We start from the raw sequence: 22378 nt of genomic DNA on the forward strand, positions 1-22378 counted from the left end.
TACTTACAACAACTTCATCATCTTTTCCTCTGTTTTTCTCTCTCATGTCTGATTTCTTTTTCCCCTCCCATTGTCTATCTGTTTTTCCCCTCTGATGGAACACTGTAATCCTGTGATTATTTCTCGCAGGCGTTTTGTGTGGAACTTCTTCCGACTGGAGAACGAGCACCTAAATAACTGTGGTGAGTTCAGGGCTGTCAGAGACATTAGCGTGGCTCCACTGAACGCCGATGACCAGACCCTGCTCGAGCAGATGATGGACCAGGAGGATGGCGTCAGGAACCGGCAAGGAAAGAAGAACTGGAAGAGGAGCTACAGCATGAGTCTACGCAGGCCACGCCTCTCCTCGCAGTGAGTCCTAAAAAAAACAAAACAAAAAAAAAACAAAAGGAAAAACCTGCCATGTGACCCTCGATTGGTGCAATTAAGAATGTGTCTCCCATGGTTTACCCTACAATTTGTGGGTCCAGCAGGATGCTGACACAAAAGTTTTCCATAAGTGCACTATAAATGAAGTACACCATAAACGAGGAAAGACAGGTCAGAACCAAGTGGTAAACTTCGATGGCATCAGATGAAGCCTTCTGAGAAATGCAGTTTCTTGACTGGCCACTTGAGGCTGGCTCCAAAACAGAGCACATTCCCATTGGATTCTGTGTTAAAATGGCCAACTTTAGAGCAGAAATAAACAGCCTGGTATACAGCCTGGTATTAAAAAAAAACAAAACTGGTCTCTATATATGGTCTCAATATTTGGTTTCTCCTCTTCATGACAACTGGGGGGAAGCAGTTAAGGAAGCTTTTTTCTTACTTCTTAGTTTAAGACATTTTAATAATAACCTTTTATTATGTGGCTGCAATGATACGCACACTCTGATTGGCTGATTACCGGTCGGATATTTTCCTATATCGGACCGGTTACCGTGACAATCGATCCAGAATGTGCATTTTCATTCCAAACCAGGAAGTGAAAACATGATTAGAAAAACCGAGTCAGACAGGAACGTACTCGATAAATATCTACACAGCATTGGAAAAAAAAAAACAGATTGAAAACTTACCAGCTAACAACTGGACCATCTGTTAAGCTAGTGGAGGTGAAGAAAGTGAACGGGTCTGACTACGAGTCCAACACCATCAGCAGCAGAGAGTTACCCTTGATTAATAAAGGTGGGCTACAAGATGCCTGGTTCTTAAGGCAGTGTTTATTTTCAGTGGAACACAGGTATCTATAAGAAGACGTGTGTTCTGTAACAAAAACAATAGAGATGATACAAACATTAGTAACATTATACAAATGTATAAAATGTAATTTAAAATATATATATATATAAAAAGGCATAATAAAAATAATAAGGAAATAATAAATGTCAGTTATATAGCATGAGATACGTGTCATGTAGATAAATCAAATATATAAAGGGAAATTCAACTAAGGTCCAAGAACATAAGGGTTGTTGTTGTTCATTTGGCTGCTCCCGGTTTTTGTTCGGGGTCACCACAGCGGATACAACCAGATCCACATTGGCAATTGGCACAAGTATTACGCCGGATGCCTTTCCTGACGCAACTCCAGTTTTACCTGGAGAAATACACACAGTCGCTGGTGTTCCAAAGAGGTCTCCCATCCAAGTACTAACCAGATCCTGCTCTGCTTAGCTTCTGAGGTCTGACGGGATCAGGCTTACACAGAGCAGACCAAGATATGATGGTCTTCTGGCCCCCTCTAGTGGCCGCAGACCGCAATTACACTGTATGGTAGAAGGACACGTGATGGCCGCACACAGCTCGTGCCAGGTTAGCAGGATAGCATCCTACCACATGGATTACAGCTGTGGTTGAAGATTACAGCTCCGAAACTGCTAATTACACGGCCCCAGGTCACGTGTCTTATTAACTTCTACGACTATCCACAAAATATTCAAACATGCACAGAAGGGGAATATAGTGGTATTAAACAATGTCTAAAATGGTATAATACACATGTGAACTGTAGAAACACACATTCACACTTTTCTTACTTACTTACTTACTTTTGCTCATGCACGCACACGGAGAACAGCCATCGTCGACAGTGCTATGTCAGTAAAGCTAAAACAACACATGCGCTCAAACGGAAGTGACATCACACTCTGCAATAGAAGTGGGCAGATCGATCCTAATATCGATACCAGCACTGGTATTGATAGTGAAAAATCCTCGTGTAAAAAGATCAATACTCAGGCTTTTTTTCTCTCCCGCACGCACTGACTGCAGCACATGCAGATTCATCAAAGTCTACTCTCTGTCTGTAAGAGCAGCGCTGCACTGTGTCACACAGCACAGAGCAGGGCGCACTTGTATTGTGGTTTGTCAGCCCTCTACCTCAGGAGATTTTGTTTTAAGTTGTGTTGAGTGATATTTTTTTAAACAAAAATGTTGATTGTGATAATAAAGTATTTTGTTGTCACATACAATGTTTGGCGGAATTCTATCATAGGTCTTTTGGATCCTTCGGATCTTTGAAGCTTAAATATGAAAAAGTATCAGTAATACTGGGCCTGTATTTACTTGGTATCGGATCAATACTAAAATTCCCGGTATCGCCCACCTCTACTCTGTAACTTACAAAATAAAACAGAAAATAGAAGACTTTCATATATATATATATATATATATATATATATATATACACCTCTTTTACAAGGGTGACCTGGACAAGAAGGCAGCAGCACAAGTCATAATGAACAGGTTAACATCATGCGAACATTGGTAATTAATAAAACACAATCCTCTTGGTCATAGTAACGATGTAACAGATGTCTCAAACAGATTACAAATATGGAAACACGGGCATTACGTAAAAGAACATCATTCGCGATCACATAAAATAGATCGTACGGTGTTCAAAGAAGTCATTCCAGACAGTTTCAGTTCAGACTGGAGAACGTTCCAATAAGCCATAAAGTTTTGTGGGTGTGGTCACTTTGAGGAACAGCGGCTGAGCCTAGCATCTCATCTGCGTCAGAGTCCGCTAGATCCGGCTGCCAGTTGATATCTATCATTTTGGAGTGTTTTATTTCAAACACCTGGAATAACATGACTGGCTGTGCGGTGAAACATACTAACGGCTCTTCTAAGACGTTTCTGCTGCAATATTCACATTGAGTGAAATTTTCAGTGGATTTAATGTTGCATGCTAACGGCGTTGGCTCTTTTAGCAGCTGTCGGCAGCTTCATCTGTTAGGCCCACTTAATGCATGATTCCTGAAAAAAATAAGCAGCTCATAATTTTAATGTCCACATCAGAGTAAATTGTTAGGAAAACCACTGTGCAATCTCCAAAAATTATGACTTGGTAAACCCCTGAACCCGGGTTAGGTGGTTCAGACTCAGAGAGGAGCGTGTTCAGGGGTCATAACCACTCCATAAAAGTATAGTTTGGACAATCTGTGACTGAATGTTCTGGACTTATGGGGTAGAAACGGAAAAAATGGTGACAAAGGTCAGTTTCAGTTTGGACAGTGGTCAAAAGTTAAAAGTTGCTCCAATTTTGGTAAAAAAAAAAAAAATGCTGCAAATTATTGGTTGAGTTTATAGCATTTTAAAAAAGAATAGTGTGCACCATCTGCCATGCTTGGTTATCATGTTTCACTGTAACATATGTCATATGTCATAGAATCCAATGGATGTCGACCTTGTTTGACCTTTGGAGACCAAGCATTCAACAGTCAAAACTATTCCATTTATTAATCCTTTTATTTCAACCAGTAATTTGCATTACTTTTTTTTTTTTTTTTTTTTTTTTACCAGAATTGGAGCAACTTTAACTTTTGACTTCTGTACAAACTGAAACTGATCTTTGTCACCATTTTTGCCATTTTTACTCCATAGATAGTCCAAACTATACCTTTCTGGAATCTTTGTGATCTGACACATAATGTGGTATAGTTTTCAATATGATTGGAACATTTTTAAATTTTAAATTTTGTAATTCTTTATTGACCCCTGTAGCTCATTAGAGGTCAGCTCCAGGATGGCTCCATATTTGAAAATAAACACTTAATTTAGAATATGTGTCAAATTCCATTCTTTTATCACAAAATGAAATATTGTTTTGCTATGCCGCCCCACTACTACACATTTCACTTCCTGTCTTCAGCAAGGAAGCATGAACCAGCCAAGCAGCTCAGACCAACACTCCATTTGTTTTCCACTTTAAAACTCTGGAGTAGACTTGAAGGTGTACTCCAGATTTGACTCGGCTTGTCGCCTGGGCTGTACAGTGGGAAGGAAAACACTACAGGCTCTGAGTTCATAATGCTAACGTTTTGTTTCTTTCCCACCAGATCAAAGACTCGTGACACCAAGATTTTGATTGAGGACACCGATGACGACTCCTGACATCAGGCCACGCCACTCGCTTGGGTCCAGAATTTATTTAAAGGAGGGATGTCAGCCTCCTAATCAACGAACAACCCAGCGAGTCAGGCGTTGAACTCCCACAGAGGACAGGGTTTTAGCTCTGTTGCCTATTTAAACTTGTTTCTAGCTCAGAAGCCTCTGCTTGGTTTTGGAATTTTTTGTGTGTTTGCTCCTCTTGTGCAGACAGCTCAGCAGATCACTGGGTGACCTGTTAACCTGCACCTTCCTACGATAATGAGCAGGGGAACACTTGTAACTGTCAACCTGCGTTAGTGGAGCAGTAGGTAGTAACTCTCTGTCAGTCGCCCATAGCTACTCAGAGGCTGATCTTTGAACTACACTTGCTGTGGTCCCATCGCAACCTTCAACCATTGCTTGGGTTCTGTGTCCTCAAAGACTCAGCCTTGCATGAACAAGGCAGCACCACGGAATGCCAGCTGATGCTCCGCCCTCTACGCCACAGCTTTCCTCGCAGGGATCAGCCAACTGGTGCTGAGGACCAAAACCGTTTTGCTCTGCTTCTGTTAGTCTCCACCTGATGGCCCGTAGAGAATGGACTTTGGTTTCTTGTCAGCACTTTAAAAGATCTTGAATGGATCTGGAGTTTGGTCTGGATGGGCCTGAAACCATTGTCCACCAGTTACAGAATAAAAACTTTGGCACGGTCTCTGCCGTGTCTTGGGGACCTCTTGGTCTTCCCTTGGACTCGCTGCAGGGCCTTCTGTGTTCAAGCACACCATCTTTGCTCTTCAGTTTGTCTCGCCAAATGATCACAGAGTTGTCTAGATACTCTCTCACAACATTTATTATTTTTTTTAGAAAACCACACTTAAATGTGCACTTTGTTCATAAACTGTGTTCAGACACACAAAGATTTTAACGTGTCATTTGTCTCCATCAGCAGTGAACGTCACCTTTTCTTTTTGAAACTTTAGAAGGAAACGCAGGGAGATTATTCATAACCACGATTTTAAACGTGATGGACCCAGTGAGGAGGTCACGTGGCTCTCGGATTAAAGCATAAACGTTCCTAAAACAGGAAATGTGACATTCATGCGGAAAGAAAAAAAAACCCAGCAGCTGTTAGAACACTTTGGTCCCACTGCTGAGGACCCGTCTTTATTTTAGTTACCCAAAATATAATTATAATAGTTCTCAGTCAAGCTAGGTGGAAAAATATTCTGAATGTGGATTATTTTTCTTTTTTTCTGAATGCCGAGTTTTGCTGAATGCTAATTTATTTACGTTTGTTGGGGTTGAGAGAGTAATTTGTGCTGTTTGACCAGCCTAAAAAAAAAAAAAAAAATCTGAAATTACTGCCACTGCTCCTTTTTTTATTTATTTTTTTTATTTGTGAAAACACAAGTACCATGCAGTAATGTTGTATGTGTAACATACGTTGTGATGAAAAAGGGGGATGGATACCTGTCGGTCACACACTCAATTTAAATGTGCAGTTTGGTGATGATGCGTCTGAGCCAAATGACACAGTAACCCGTTTTTAAATCACTGGCATGTGTGTGTGAATATTTTGTTCTTCTACAGTCTTGATGTTTCTTCTGATGAGGTTTGGACGAGTTTGGTCCAGTTTCCAACATTTACTCATAAATGTCATTTTTGTGAGCCTTAAAAACATCCAACCACAACCTCTTTTCATACTTGTAATGATACTTTTGATTTTTCTGATGGATTGATATTGTTTCCAATATTTAAAAAAACATTCCATCTGTAGATTTTTATTTGTTTTGTTTTTTTAATCTGACTGAACACGCGTTCCTCACCTCATCAGGATATTATAAAGGTGTTTTTACAACATTAGTGGGTCCACAAGCACTCTGTTGTAACAGCTCTTTAAATAGTGGGTATTTACTCAGATGATTAGTGGGTACTGGGGAGGTGATGGTCTAGTTGTTAAGCAGTGGGCTCGAGACCAGAGGATCCTCGGTTTAAACCCCCGCCGGACCAGAAAATCACTAAGAGTTATGGCAAAGTCCTTAATACCCCAGTTGCTCCGAGTGTGCAGTTTAGCGGCTTGCATGGCAGCACCATGGCATCAGTGTGCAAGTGAAGGGGTGAATGTGAGGCGCTTTGAGCTTCTGATTCAGATAGAAAAGCGCTATAAATATGTACACCTTCCATTTACCGTTTGTAAACACGTCAGCGATAGACTTCTGCTTTTTTTTTTTTTTTACCCGGTTCGTTGTGTGACAGTCTTATTTAACAGGTCAGGTCTGATCCTAGACCAGTTCACCATTCCACAGAACTGACTTGGGTCCATTATGGCAACCACCCAGGCAGAAAACCGGCCCATATCCTGTTGGAAGTATCCATCTATTTGCTGTAGTCAGGTGAAACGCTGGCGTCCCTTTTACGTTCTCCAGCAGCTGGAGTTCTCAAACACCGAGGCACTTGTGTATCGGTGTCCTAACATTTCATCCTACCAAGGCTTTAGTGCACATGCGCACAACACAAAAATGTCATTTTTTTTAGTGGACAGTATTAATTGCTTTCCAGTTTATTAAAGTTAATACTTGATTTTGAATTTTTGAATGTACTTATTGTTTGTGGCTTGTCGTTCGATTGTCATTCTCTGTATTAGCATACTTGTGTAAGCATGCTGTTAGCTTTGTGGACCTTGTGCATTTGGTGTCACCAGTAAAGTTCTGTTTAGATTAATTTTTACATTTTACGTTATGTTTTACGTCATTCAAAACAGCAGATACTGGCTAAATAACCGAATTTATAATTACTGTAAACCACTTGAAGGATGCGTCTATAAATTCAGAGTATGGTAGGATGTTTCGACAAAGTAGGATGGATCGTCAGGACACCCGCTCATGCCCAGTGATAGCAGACATTCCATCACAATGCAAGTGATACTTTTCATCTGAGGCTCCCTAAGTAACCACTTGTTCGACAAAACATTATTCCAGAGATATCCGAGGATCCTCCAAGGAGACCTGGTACCAAAGTTGTCTCATCGTTGCCTTAGGAGACTGGTTCTCCTGGGTAATTTAACAGTTTGGTATAAATTTGGTGGTTCAGTTTTCATTGTGAACCCTAGAAGCTTTAAACCTGAACCCCATTTTTAGATGTTTTTGCTTTTAATGTTTATGGTAATTGGTTCAGTAATGATTTAAAACAGGATCTCAACAGGTAAAAAAAAATCTCATTAGAAGTGTCTGCAAAAGTTGAACCCAAAAACATCTTTTAAAAAAATAGGGCCTAGGTTGAAGACTACCAGAGTTCCCCTTTAAATTCCACTCTGTTTCACTCACATGCATCCCGGAAGGTGACACATTGGAACTTTGTATCTTGCCAAACCTTAGATGGTCCTCAAGGGTGTTGTGATGAGCCAGGATACTCTGTGGTCTTCTTTTCACCGTGGCAGATTGAAAATTCATTTTCTTCTTGAACTTTGACAAACTTCAGTAATCGCTTGCATTTCCATGGAGCTTTAATGTTGCTATGCATGTTATGTTATCAGGATGTTTTCCAGAAGTGCAAAGGTTGTGCTGAAGTTGTTTTTGTGCAGATCATGTGGTACAAGTCTGGCACGTTAAATCGACCTCAAACCGTGCACTGGATCACAGTTGTGATCTTCACATGCTGGTTTGTCACACTTATAGAATCAGAGATGCGTTCTAAATTCCACACATCATGTCACATCACACCGTGTCCATTTAGCGTGTCCGTTTAGCGTTCTGCTGCTGGTTTAATTTGGGAAACATTAAAAAGAAGCTTCACCCTGTAATAGTTTTTTATATTTTTAATTCTTTAATTACAGGTCATGATTAACCAAAACCTGTTGAACAAATGTGGTTTCCATGGTGATTGTTTTAGTGGTGTTGCTTTATTTTGTTACGGTCGTGGACCGGGTTGCGAGTTAGACCCAAATGCAGGAGCAGTAAGGCAGACATAGGATGTATAAACAACAGTTTATTGAACAAAACAAGGGACTGCGCAGTGGAAGAACACCACCAGGACGACCTCGACTAGACGGGCAACAGGACCGGAACCAGGGACTGACAAGACAGGGAGCGAGTGGGGCTGAATCGACCGCAGGGGAGAATAAAAGGGCATGTGAGGTAGTGCAGCTGCATTTTGGGCACAGATCTATAAATAATCAAAACTAAACTTAAATAGTTCATTCTGTGTAGCTGTTCAGGATCAAAGTACAGTTCACTTCAGGAGTCCAGATCAAAGTTCAGTTTATATCAATGTTCCGGATCAAAGTCTTAGTGCGTTTAGGGCTTCAGTTCTACATGACACACCCAGAGACACGCGCATGTGACAGATAGAGTCAGAATGACAGGTCCCGCTGTGAGATGCAGCTCTGTCCATTCCATGCGCTGTCTTGACAGATGGGGTGGGGCCCACGTGCAACATGACAGCCGAAAACAAAGCCCTGGCGTAGCACACAGCAGATGAGCAGCTCCACCTCAGCTTCACCTGAAAGCACAAAAAGACAGAAACCAGCAGACCAGGGGACAACCATAACATGTTTGGTATTCTGCACATGGATTGCTTGTGCTTGGTATTACCACGGTAACTGAATCAACCATTAACCTGCAGGTGAAGCAGTCATTCTGTCCAGAGGAAGCTTCTAGCTTGTTGGGGAATAACTTTTTTGTTTTGTGTTTTGTTGTTATTGTATTCTTTATTGTTGTTGTTTTTTTGTTTTTTTTTTGTCTTGTTTTATGTTTTTAAAGACATCCCTGTTTACCGTCACACGAACGAGCTAACAAACTGTAAACGTGCAGATCTTCATTAGTCCCTTCAGCTTCAACCTGGTTTTCACTTGATGTCACCACAGCAGATCTGAGGTTGATTTGGCACAAGTTTTACACCGGCTGCCCTTCCTGACACAACTCCACGTTACAGAGACCTTCATTAACTTTTACTAATTACTCTGTATTATTCCTTCTGTGTTCCAGCTGGTGAGTCGATGTGAACCTTCTTACACACCTGTCATTTAATTCAGGTGTGTGACAAACAGGTGTCCCCCACCCCAATACACACACACACACACTCTCTCTTCTCAAGCTGTTATTGACAAATAGTCTTTAAACATCGTGTCCATTTTTGTCCAGTGTGGATTTCCACGTGCCGGTGTCGCAAACCGAACGATCCCCCCCTAAAATTTGGTCCGTCTCCACAGCGCATGCATCATTTCAGACCACAGCAGCTCTTCTGAGACGGAGTCTCTTCACCCAAAGCGATCAAATGGATTAATGTGATTATTGACCATCAGATGATAAAGTTAAACCTCTTAAATCATTCTAAAGTCAGTTTTAAGCAGAAACGAGGCGATAATCGGTGACTCTTTGAAATGACCAACACGCAGTAAATGCAACAGCTGGCAGCTCGTGTAGCTGCGGCAATCTGATCACTTCCTCTGTCTTTTCTGATGAAATAATGCTGAATTTATGTAAATGATTGTTGTACAAAATATGCAGATATCTGTCGTTGAGACAGCTGATGACTGGAGTGCAGTTTGAAGCAGAAACGAGCTGATAATCCGTGAACCGCTGCTCATGATGCATGCGCAGTGAAGGCAGGGCGAACCGATTTTTAGAGAGGACCGTTCGGTCGGCGACACCATCACTGCTCTGTCTAATTTTGACCTGAAACACTTCAACCAGACGATGTTTTCAGAGACATTTTTGCTAAAATATTTAGACTGACATTACAGTTAACTGATGCTACCAAGTGGACACCAGATGGCACTAACTCTTCCTCTTCTGCAGACGAAGTGAGACTTTTTGTCTTCATATCAGTAATTATCCATTTAAAAACTTTTTTTTGGCTGCCACATGAACTGTTTTTTTTTTTTTTCATTTATTTATTTTATTTTAAATCTTGTGTCCTATGATTACTGTGGCCACTTGCGGCCCACAACTTTCTTGAATCTTTTTGAAGATTCATTCCTACATTTAAATTTTAATGCCTGCCTGATGGAGGCGCTGTAGGACATTTCTATGAACATGAAGTCAGAGTGGAAACTAAAAACAAACTGGTGTTGGAAAGACTTTAGAAGCTGATTGGGGGATTATGAGCTGATGTTTGGTGTTGCAACTTTCCAGTGGATCCACAAAAAATGGGGATGTGGATTTTAGCCCATAAGCCCAAAGTCCATTTTGACTAAATCATTACAACTTAAGGGGACTAAATGACAGTCCAGCCTCCAATGTACTATGACCTACACAAGAATGTATGGTGGCCTCCCAGGGTGGCAACTGGCCAGGCAATGGTCAATAAAAGATTACACAGCTCAAACTCCAATCATATTGAGAAATATGCCACATTATTTGTCTGATCGTAAAGATTCCAAAAAGGTATAGTTTGGACTATCTATGACTGAATGTTATGAAGTTATGGGGTAAAAGTGACAGGTCAATTTCAGTTTGTACAGGGGTCAAAAGTTAAAGTTGCCCCAATTTTGATTTAAAAAGTGATGGAAATTATTGGTTGAATCAATACGATTAATAAATGGAATAGCTTTGACTGTGTTTGGTCTACAAAGGTAAAGGCCAAACAAGGTCCATGTCCATCAGGTTCTATCATTACCCTGTAGTGCCATAACATAACAGAAGGTGCAAAGTGCAAACTATTCCTTTTCTAAACTATATTAGCTCGCCCTATAATTTACATCACATTTTTACCAGAATTGCAGCAACTTTAACTTTTGACCCCTATCTAAACTGAAATTGATCTTTGTCACCATTTTGCTGTTTTTACCCCATAACTCCATAAGATTCAGTTATAGATAGTCCAAACGATACCTTTTTGGAATCTTTATAATGTTGCAATTACAGCCTGACTGATACAGATTTTTTTTTTTTTTTTTTGGTGGGGGGGGGGGGGGGGTCGATACCAAAATTAAAGAGCAAAAAAAAAAAAAATCTTGACAACAATATATCTGCTAATATGTGTTTATTAATCTTTACAGATTATTTAAATATTGGATTTATATAGGAATACAAATAAAATGCAGAAAGAGTCTGGAAGTGTATTCCATCATCTTTGATTGGTAAAGTACATTAGACTGCCCTCATGTTGCCTTCACTTTGGCAGTTGCTGTGTTGCATCACTCAGCATTTGCATGAAATAGACTTCTCATCTATTTTGGCCCCACCTACCTTATCTCCTGTTGCTGTAAAATGCCCTGATTGAAAAATTGTTCTGATTGAAAATGAATGACAGCTGGTCACTGTGAACCAGTCTGTTGTCATTAATGTAACCAAGGGGTGATGGGAGTCCCAGCTTTGCTTGACAGCATTCTAAACGATGCCATCAGACCACCCTCTACTGGACAGACTATGTCATGACACCAACAGCCAAAGTGTTGTCCTGTATTAATAAAAGCTTTCATATCTGCAGAAATGATGCCCATACCGATATGTTTGTGAAAAGCTCCTATCAGCTGATATGTCGGTTAGGCTCTACTTTTTACACCATAACTCCATGTCATTCACTCACAGATAGTCCAGATTATCCTGTTTTGGAGTCTTCATGATCAGGTGGTACACCTTTCAGTATGAATGGAGCATTTCTAAATGTTGACCCCCTATGTAATCCTTCAGTGGACCTCCTACCTGCCTATAGCTGCTACCCTGAGATGGCCATCATACATTATTGTACAGGATGTAAACATCCTTAAGTGGTACCAAAAAGTACTTGGTGTATGGACTATATGTCACAGATGGCACCTTGGGTTCTACGTGCCTACAACCCGTTTTAAGAGCCAGAATATTTTGGTGGAAATGTTTTTGTTGTCTTGTGTTACACAAGACCCTGAGACCTGAACTCTCGGCGTCCAGGGTTCCATTTAATTCCATTCTACTCTGTTATCTCGCTGTGTTTGTTCCTTTCCACATATGAGCTCTTGGTCTTGTTAAGTCTGAGCGCTCGGACATCCTTCATGCCAACTGGACCAGATGTTTCTCAGCAGTGTGGAACGCTGAAGAAAACTGGATCTGGATCACGGTTCTGTTACATTCCTACATTTTAAGCACGTTTCAGTTTTCAGGAGAACTTACTGAAACCAAAACCAAAATCCATTTTATTTTTTATTTAATTTTTATGTTTTTTAAATTGATTTCCATGTTGTAATGAGCTCTGGCACACCATTCCAAACAGCAGAGCTTTGATCTGTGACCCAGAGCTGTTGGTTCTACAGTAAATGATATATTGATTTTAATATATTGATGAGAAGAATTGTTTAATCACTGGTGTTGTTTGTCTCGTGTGTATAGCCGCAGTGTGATGCTGCAAAGGTGCCTGGTTCACCAAATCCTGTTACACTTTTTCATTAAAACAAGTAAAGCTCAAAAGGTTTCTCTCTCTTTTTTCGTTTTTTTTTTTTTTTTTTTTTTTTAAGTTGTGCTGAATTTGAACATTTTGTAAAACTCAGTACTAATGTTTCTGAATTTCAGCTGTCAGACAACTTATCAAACGTCATTTTACATGTGTTTTGTACAGAAACCAGATTTGGCGTGATGACTACAGTATTCCTGCACAGAGCTGGTTGCATGTTTACACACACATATTGGCAAAAAAAAAAAATTCCTCCACAGGATTCATGGCCGGGCAACACTGTTGCCTCACAGCAAGGAGATCGTGGGTTTGATTCTTACCTGTGACCTTTGTGTGTGGAGTTTGTATGTTTCTCCCTGTGTTTGCGTGGGCTCCCTCCAGATGCGCCGGCTTCCTACCACATCCAATGACATGCTCTTTAGGTGGATTGGAAACTTTACATTGTCTGTAGATGTGAATGTGTTTGTTTGTCTGTATGTGGCCCTGCGGCAGACGCTTCCCTACAGCAGTAGGCAGGGCACACAAAGACAGAAGTGCTGACTCATTGGCTGTGTTTGGGTTTGTGATCGCTTTTGATTCTATCAGAAGCATTGACAGTGTTAAAACACAAAATCGGCTTATTAGTAACTGAGAGCTTACCGGAGACAATACTTAAAATGATCAGTTATCGGTTAGCTGTAGCTTCTGATAATTTCTTTTAGTGGTTTATTGGTTTAGGGTGATTCTTAGACTACGGGCACTTATGTCCTTTGATCATATTGTATGAAAAACAGAAAAAAGGGGAAATTTCACACTTTTATAGTTATCTTTACAATGAAAGTGTGTTAAGAAATTTGTTCTAGTAGTCTATGATGACTTTTTCACCTTTTTTCAGCATCATATGCAAATATTGCCGTTTTGAGCTTGTCCCACACCCAGACTTTTGATCTTCAATGATAAAAATGAATGGTAAAGAAACATTTTTTCTAATGTTTTAAAATATCTCTGAATAAAATATCAGTAAAATAATCAAAACATAATTGGGGTATTCAATGTCATACAACTGTTGTGATTTTTTTTAAACAAAATGTAGTCCCATACTATTGCCGTAATTTCCACCACAACACTGTAATGTCCCTTTAAACAGTTTGTATGAAAGATTGGGTAGTTTCTATGGAGATAAACAGTGACATCAGAGCACATGTATATAGCGCCAAATCACAACAAACAGTTGCCCCAAGGCGCTTTATATTGTAAGGCAATGGTGTGGTGGAAATTACATTTACAAGGCCAATAGTGCCCGTAGTTAAAGAATCACCCTTTAACGTTATAAAAGATAACTTTTCAGTTAGCTGATTGGCGGTTATCAAAGCTATCTTTTTGGTTAGTTGTGCCCACCACTGTCCAGGGTGTACCATGCCTCATGCCCTGTGACTGCTGGGATAGGCTCCAGCCTCCCCATGACCCTAGTTGGAGTAAGCAGGTATAGAAAACTAGCTGGGGTACCTGGCGCTGCCCGGGTTAACCAATCATTTAATCAAAACAATTGCCCATTTGTTTTTGTAATGCTGATGTCTTAGTTAATGGGCTAAAGTTTGTCCAGCAGAACTATAAGAGGTGGACTCCCCAAACTAAGTGGATACTTGGTTAAAAGACAAACACATTTGAGGTCTTTCATGCAGACTTTGTTTTGCAATCAAATTTATAAAGAAATTACACACAAAAGTAAATGTAAATATCAATGAATCAAAATTGAGGTAGTGGTGTATTTCACTGTTTTTACATTGCAGTTATACAAACAAAATTAATATATTCAGACAGGAAGGCAAACTGGGTTGTACAGGACAGTCAGGTGCTTAACAGTTGAGAACATAAAGTAGCTGAAGGAAGGGATTAAATAAACAGAGATGGCCAACACATACAGGGCTGGAAATGTGAATCTGCCTGGTCATACCCACAGCCAGCTACTTTTGGGGTAATTTTCAGTTCAACTTTTAAAAAATACCAGTTTGTTCCCCATGTCATGAGGATTCAGAATATATATAGTTTTTAGGGCTACATATTATTGTTTGGGAGTTTATCCCGGACAGACAGGCGTAGCCCTTTACAGTAGTGTTCAGAATAATAGTAGTGCTATGTCACTAAAAAGATTAATCCAGGTTTTGAGTATATTTCTTATTGTTACATGGGAAACAAGGTACCAGTAGATTCTCACAAATCCAACAAGACCAAGCATTATGCACACTCTTAAGGCTATGAAATTGGGCTATTAGTAAAAAAAAAAAAAAAAAAAGTAGAAAAAGCAGGGGTGGTGGCCAAGTGGTTAATGTGCTTGGTTTCAGTTCAGAAGGTTCCGGGTTCAAATCCCACCCCTGCCACATTTCTCCATGTAATGTGGAGTTGCGTCAGGAAGGGCATCCGGTGTAAAACTTGTGCCAATTCAACATGCAGATCCACCTTGGATTTGCTGTGGCGACCCCAAGTGCAAACAAGGGAGCAGCCGAAGGGACTTACTAGTAAAAGTAGAGAAGGGACTTACTAGTAAAAGTAGAAAAGGGGGTGTTCACAATAATAGTAGCATCTGCTGTTGACGCTATAAACTCAAAACTATTATGTTCAAACTGCTTTTTTAGCAATCCTGTGAATCACTAAACTAGTATTTAGTTGTATAACCAGTTTTTCATGATTTCTTCACATCTGCGAGGCATTAATTTTGTTGGTTTGGAACCAAGATTTTGCTCATTTACTAGTGTGCTTGGGGTCATTGTCTTGTTGAAACACCAATTTCAAGGACATGTCCTCTTCAGCATAAGGCAACATGACCTCTTCAAGTATTTTGACATATCCAAACTGATCCATGATACCTGGTATGCGATATATAGGCCCAACACCATAGTAGGAGAAACATGCCCATATCATGATGCTTGCACCACGTTTCACTGTCATCACTGTGAACTGTGGCTTGAATTCAGAGTTTGGGGGTCGTCTCACAAACTGTCTGCGGCCCTTGGACCCAAAAGGAACAATTTTACTCTCATGAGTCCACAAAATATTCCTCCATTTCTCTTTAGGCCAGTTGATGTGTTTGCAAATTGTAACCTCTTCTGCACGTCTTTTATTTAACAGAGGAAAATAAATTAGCTTCACACAGGCATCTTCTAACTGTCACAGCACTTACAGGTAACTCCAGACTCTCTTTGATCATCCTGGAGCTGATCAGTGGGTGAGCCTTTGCCATTCTGGTTATTCTTCTATCCATTTTAATGGTTGTTTTCTGTTTTCTTCCACGCATCTGTTTTTTTTGTCCATTTTAAAGCATTGGAGATCATTGTAGATGAACAGCCTATAATTTTTTGCACCTGTGTATACGTTTTCCCCTCTCCAATCAACTTTTTAATCAAACTACGCTGTTCTTCTGAACAATGTCTTGAACGTCCCATTTTCCTCAGGCTTTCAAAGAGAAAAGCATGTTCAACAGGTGCTGCCTTCGTCCTTAAATAGGGGACACCTGATTCACACCTGTTTGTTCCACAAAATTGACGAACTCACTGACTGAATGCCACACTACTATTATTGTGAACACCCCCTTTTCTACTTTTTTTTTTTACTAATAGCCCAATTTCATAGCCTTAAGAGTGTGCATATCATGAATGCTTGGTCTTGTTGGATTTGTGAGAATCTACTGAATCTACTGGTACCTTGTTTCCCACGTAACAATAAGAAATATACTCAAAACCTGGATTAATCTTTCTAGTCACATAGCACTACTATTCTGAACACTGCTGTATGTATATAGATGGATAGATGATAATGATAAAATGCCTGCTTCAAACCAACTTAAAAAGTAAATGTTACACACTATTCACTTTTTGGCTACAGCTTTTGTTCCACAATGTCTAATTCTTGGTTGATTGAGTCCAGAAAATTTTATATAAGTAATTATGTTTGGAAGCTTTAAGCAGATCCACCCAGCCAAATGGTCATTTTGTGAAATTTGCTGATGACAAAGTCCTGTCGCTCAGCTCTGCAGGACTTTGTCCTGTGATGTATAAACTCCAGTCTTGAGCTGAACATTAATAAGACCAAGGAGATGATTACTTTTTTATCCAACCAGAGACAGCTGGCTGAGGCTGCTACCACCATCATTCATCAGGAGCCGGTGGAGATAGTGGAGGAATATAAATACCTCCGGACACTTTTTGACAACTCATTGAGGTTCTCCCTTAACATGGATGAACTGCTCAAGAAATGTCAGCGGCTACAGTACCTTCTTAGAAAGCTGAAAGCATTCAGTGTAAACAAGGTCATTCTCACTACATTTTATTATGCATTCACTGAAAATGTAATCACTTTGTCTTTCACTTGCTGGTTCCACTCCATCACCCTGTAAAACAGAAATCTGTTGCATGTAGCCAAGGTTTGCTCTAAAATCATTGGGCAACCTGTTCAGTCTCTCACCTCTTTATGTGATCAACTGACTGTAAAAACCGCTTGCAAAATATTACATGACTCCGTCATGTACTTTCTTCAGAGTTTGAGTGGCTCCATTCAGGACGCAGACTTCGTTGTCCAGGCTGTCAGACTCAGAGCAAAGAAAGACTACCTTTATCCCAGGGCAGTCCAGCTCCTAAACGCTGAACTTTAACCCCCTCATGGCTTGAGAGTGATGTTTGAAGCACATTTTAATAGCACTTAATAATCCAGCACGTATAACCTTTTTAGCTGTTGAATGTGGTTGCATGGTCTGTGTATTGTTGATGGCTGTGTATTGTGTGTATTTTATTTATTTATTTATTTATTTAAGAGTCTTCCAAGCTACTGTCGTGCTTTTTTAAAATTGCCCCTCAGGGATAAATAAAGTGATTTGATTGATTAAAGGGGAACGTTTTTGACTTGCACTCCATGTTTAGATGTATTTGTGCTCCACTTTCACTGCAGACCAAAAAATAAATTCTAATTCAGTGTTGGACCAATTCTTGATTTTGTAAAGAACGAAACATCTTTAAAAAAAAAAAATTGAGCTTGGAAATTTCCCCTTTAAGGATCGACCTATAGAGTCTGTTGTGTGGTGATACAAAACTCTGGGTCTGCATTATTTAGCAAGAATGGACATTGGTTTGAAAGGTCCCATCTCTGGATCATAACTAAGGAACAGATGGAGTAAACCAGAACCAGGTCTGGCTACTCCGCCATCAGACAACTGGAGCAGAACATGCAACAGTCGAACATCACCGTCCACGTTAAGTGTGTAACTGTCCAACAGGTTCCAGCCTCTCAGCACTGACTGTATCAGGCTCATCCACAACGGACAACGTGAGAGTGACGTGACGCGAAAGCAGTAAAACACTGACAGAGTAGAACCTGTTCACCACAGCGGCTCCAGTATGGATCCACATGCTGATCTGGCATAACATCTACTTGTCCATGGAGAACAGAGCACAGGTGGACCAGGGACCTTGTGTTTGGAAGGCCAGTTGCCGAGCTGTGCTTCCTCCCTGAGGCTGAGCTAAAGAGCAAATTCCTGAAAACTCTCGACCCAGATGATGGTTTAGGACAGCCGCAGACCTCTGTACATGTAAATGTAAACCCTGTACATGACAAATGCAGAGATTGTTTGATGGCCTGACATCAAATAAACCTGCAGCTCAAACTTGATCAGCTGCCATGGAGTGAAATCACTCTATGTCCTGTCTCAGCAACCAACAGGACCAGACACCGCTTGACCTTCACGGTCAGGGTGCAGCATCTGCCAGCTGTTCCAGCGAAGGCTGGTGTCGAGCGGTTTCTTGTCACCATGGTGATATGATGATGAGCAGTCCAGTTATCGGACTGGAATCCACTGACGACTGTGAGCTGGTCCCTGATGTTCCTGTTTTAATTAAAGACTGGGGTAATGAGGTCCAATGAGTCTCCACAGTTACTGTTCAGACTGATAACCAACAATAAGTTATTTACATGTTATTCTGCTCAACGTCAGATCCAACCTTTTGTCCAAGATGACATGTCAACAACCATCACAAAACGGAGAATGAGGGGGGAATTGTATCACCGCCTCCCTGCATTAAGAGCAGCTCAAACTGTCACAGAACATCTCAACCGACATCAGGAATAGATGACATCTCCTCAGGGTTGATGATGCACTGCACTCTTACTTCACAGCAAGAAGGTCCTGTCTGTGTGGAGTTTGCATGTTCTCTTCGTGTCCGTGTGGGTTTCCTCCCACCATCAAAACTTGCTAATCTCTGCTCCTGTCCAAGGCCCCAGGCTCCGGAGGACTATAGCTGCCCACTGCTCCTCGGGGTTGGATTGTGTCTAATTGTAATCAGGATGGTTAAATGCAGAGGACACATTTTGTTGTTTGTATTGATGACAATGTACAGTGTACAATGACAATGAACACCCGTCTTCTTCACCACCACCAAACAGCTCTGAGGAAGACCTGCCACACATGTCCACTTCTCTGCACCTGATCTAGAATCTTTCAAATCCAGTGGTGATGCCACACCCCAGTGGTCATATCAACATAGATGAGAATCCCCACCACCCATGTTTTTATATCCGGGGACTCCCAAGATCGAAAACCTGGGGGGAATACACTCAATTTGGAAAACTATTCATTTGTTTATAAACATCCATTCCTGCAACACATTCTAAAAAGCACAAGAAAAGCTGGAAACACTAAAGCATTCACCACTTAGTTATGTTGCCATTCCTTCTCACAACACTTGAGACATTTTGACATTGATGATACCTACTGATGAAGTGTGTCAGGTGTTTTTTGTTCTATTCCTCCTGCAAACACGTCACAAGGTGTGCAACAGTATGGGCTCATTGTTATTCCACTTTTCATTTCAAAATTCTACACACGTTCTTTGTTGGGGACAGGACTGGACCAGTGTCTCCTTCTTCCAGTCATTCCTTTGTAATGTATGCAGAATGTGGCTTTCCATTGTCTTGTTGAAAAATGCGTGGAAGTCCCTGGAAAAGATATCTTCTTGAAGGCAGTGTATATGTTGCTCTAAAATCACTTTGTATTTTTTTTTTTGTTTTTTTTTTTGCACTGACGTTGCCATCACAGAGGTGAGGTGTAAATGACCTTTTCCACGGCCGCTGACACCCTGGCTGTTGGACTGGGTCCTTTTTATCCCCCCGGTAGGAAATGTGGGGGAATAGTAGTAATCAGCATGTCCACCTGTTTGTCCATTTTCACTTGTTGATATCTCAAGAACCAGTGGACCAATTTCATTCATATTTAGCATAAGAGTGTATTTGGGTGATCCCCTGACATGTTGTGCCACTGATTTGTTGGGACTGGGAGGAAATGTAAACTCCTGATGACTCTTGTTTCTCTTTCATCCTCCATTTCTTCCAAAACAGATCTGAAATACTGATTCATCAAACCACAATACACGTTTCCACCATGTGATGGTGCAATCCAGATGCCTGAGCCCAGAGAAGACAATGCTGCTGCTTGGCAAGGTTAACATAATGTGACCGGCTGATGTACTGTGGCCATGGCCACAGTAGGGTTTGAACACCAGATTACTTTTTACTTGAGGCCAAGTCAGCCAAAGCGGAATTCCCTGCTAGCAAAGCTAATAGGAACATCTTTCCAATCTGGTCTTCACCTTGATACTCTAAGGTTTCTTTTCTTTTCTTTCTTTTTTTTTTTTTTTTGCACAGTAAAGTATTTTTAAGTGGCATTTATCAATGTAACTCCATATTGTAGTGCATGGAAATGGTTTTCAAGGAATATCTTGCCCATGTGGCTATATCAGCTATTGATGAATGATGGTTACCAAGAACCAGTGCCATGTCACAGTTGTTCTACTTGGGCCTGCACCACTGCCCTTTACACTCTAAAATTCCTCCAGATTCCTTGAATCATTTTGTGATATTATGCACTGTAGATGGAGAAATGTGCAAATCCCTACCAGTCTTCCTTTGAGGAACATTGTTTTTAAACATTTCAGTCATTTTCTCATACATTTATTGACAAACTGGAGATCCTCTGTCCATCATTGCCCCTCCCCAAAGGTTCTGTTGTATCAAATCATTATAATCATGTTAACATCACCTATTTGAAATAATGATTTAAAATCACTTGGGTTCAAGGTCATACTAATACATTGTTTTTAATATCTAAAATATGAAAGCTCTATGACATTAGTGAATTGCAAACAGCACTGTTTATGTATAAGTCAGTAATAATTTATTACCTATGAACTTACTGACAGTGTTTCACAACAGAGGCGGGGGCTATAGTTTGAGGGGAAAGACTGAATTTGACTTTATATTAATATTCAACTTTACTGGTTCACAGTATTCAAAACACAAAGAAAAGATTTACAATATTAATCAGTGGAGTTAAACTTTGGAATGGTCTGTATGGAGAACTACAACAATATCCAAACATCATTCAGTTTAAAAACAAATACAAACAGATTATTTTTGATAGGTACAGGTAGGAGGGGCTTAAATGTCACTGGTGTGCCTATTAAGACTTAAAACTAATTATACAGTACAATACAATATGTGTAGATTTGTAAGTAAGGTCTTGTATAAAAGTGAGGATATATATATGAATATATGTGTTTGGGTGTATATGTGTATGTGTGTTTGGGAAGTTGCTTTACTTGTTATATTATAGTTATAATGTTATATTATAGTTCATATAAAGGTGAGAAGCTCCGTGAGGAGTTCCACAGTAGAGCTGCTGCTTGTTCGCGTTGAGTGGAGCCAGCTGTAACAGTATATCCCCCCGGATATCTTCTCCCCCACCCTGGAAATCTTCCCCTCACCTCTGAAAAGCAATATTCCACAGGGCAGCACTGATTAAAGTTTACCCAAACCTTGATAAGGCCCAATCAGGATGGACCAACCTTTAAACTCTGTATTTCATGGATGTTTTATGGTTCTAGATGAAGCACAGTTTGACTGACGGTGAACGATATTGGTATTGTTTCTGTATGTATCTATAGTTATCTACAATATTTCCTATTCTGAAGTATCTTTAAATCCCCCTTCCAAATATACTCTACAAATATATGGACCTGATTGACAACCTGAAATGTGACAGAACATCTGTCTGTGATGGGGTGGGGGTAAGATATCGTGACCTGGATATCTGCTCCCCCCCATCTCGATATCAAGAATATATATTGCCAAATTCATCCCACTATAAACCTGACAGTATTAAACAATGATGTAGCAACCTTCCCATCAGGATACAGCAACCTTTAAACTCTATATTTCATGGATGTTTTATGGTCCCAGATGAAGGGATCAGACACGTAAGAATGGAGGACGAAAATGTTGTTTTCTACTGTTTCAGCTATGTATTAATCTGGGCAGGATGAAATGGGTGATAATGCTACAGCAGACTCTGCTTTTGGCTTAGCAGCCAGGTTGGATCAGAAGCAAAAAGGTTGTGTAGGATCAGAAGCGAGGATATTCTTACTGAGGCGATAGCAAAGATCACAATGTAGCACAAACATCTCAGCTCCTCCTCTCAAACTGACACTAGCCTTACAACAGTGCCTCCTAGTGGCATGAACCTATATAAGCGTTACAGTCAGCTTTCTTGTTCATCTCAAGGCTCAGGATTGAACCTTGAAACAAAAAGCCCTCATACTGTACCTCTGTGTCAGGGTGAGTTTGCGGGTGGAGGGGCTGA

General features: G+C 40.4%; 1 protein-coding gene and 1 long non-coding RNA gene across 2 annotated transcripts in view; one reads left to right on the forward strand and one right to left on the reverse strand.

Moving 5' to 3' along the window:
* LOC117521563 (xenotropic and polytropic retrovirus receptor 1 homolog) overlaps positions 1-7615 on the forward strand; it is a 117644-nt gene extending 110029 nt beyond the window's left edge. The window contains exons 15-16 of the mRNA XM_034182890.1: positions 130-351; positions 4329-7615. Of these exons, the coding sequence (XP_034038781.1) occupies positions 130-351; positions 4329-4383 (277 nt within the window). The 3' untranslated portion in view covers positions 4384-7615. The remainder of the gene's footprint in view (positions 1-129; positions 352-4328) is intronic.
* Positions 26-9889, reverse strand: LOC117521564. Its single transcript, XR_004563969.1, has 3 exons — positions 9131-9889; positions 8204-8209; positions 26-39 (listed from the first exon to the last, which is right to left on the reverse strand). It is a non-coding gene; the product is annotated as an uncharacterized LOC117521564 (long non-coding RNA).
* Between the last annotated feature and the right edge of the window lie 12489 nt (positions 9890-22378).

This window comes from Thalassophryne amazonica, chromosome 12 (genome assembly GCF_902500255.1).
Source record: "Thalassophryne amazonica chromosome 12, fThaAma1.1, whole genome shotgun sequence".
NCBI classification, from domain to species: domain Eukaryota; kingdom Metazoa; phylum Chordata; class Actinopteri; order Batrachoidiformes; family Batrachoididae; genus Thalassophryne; species Thalassophryne amazonica.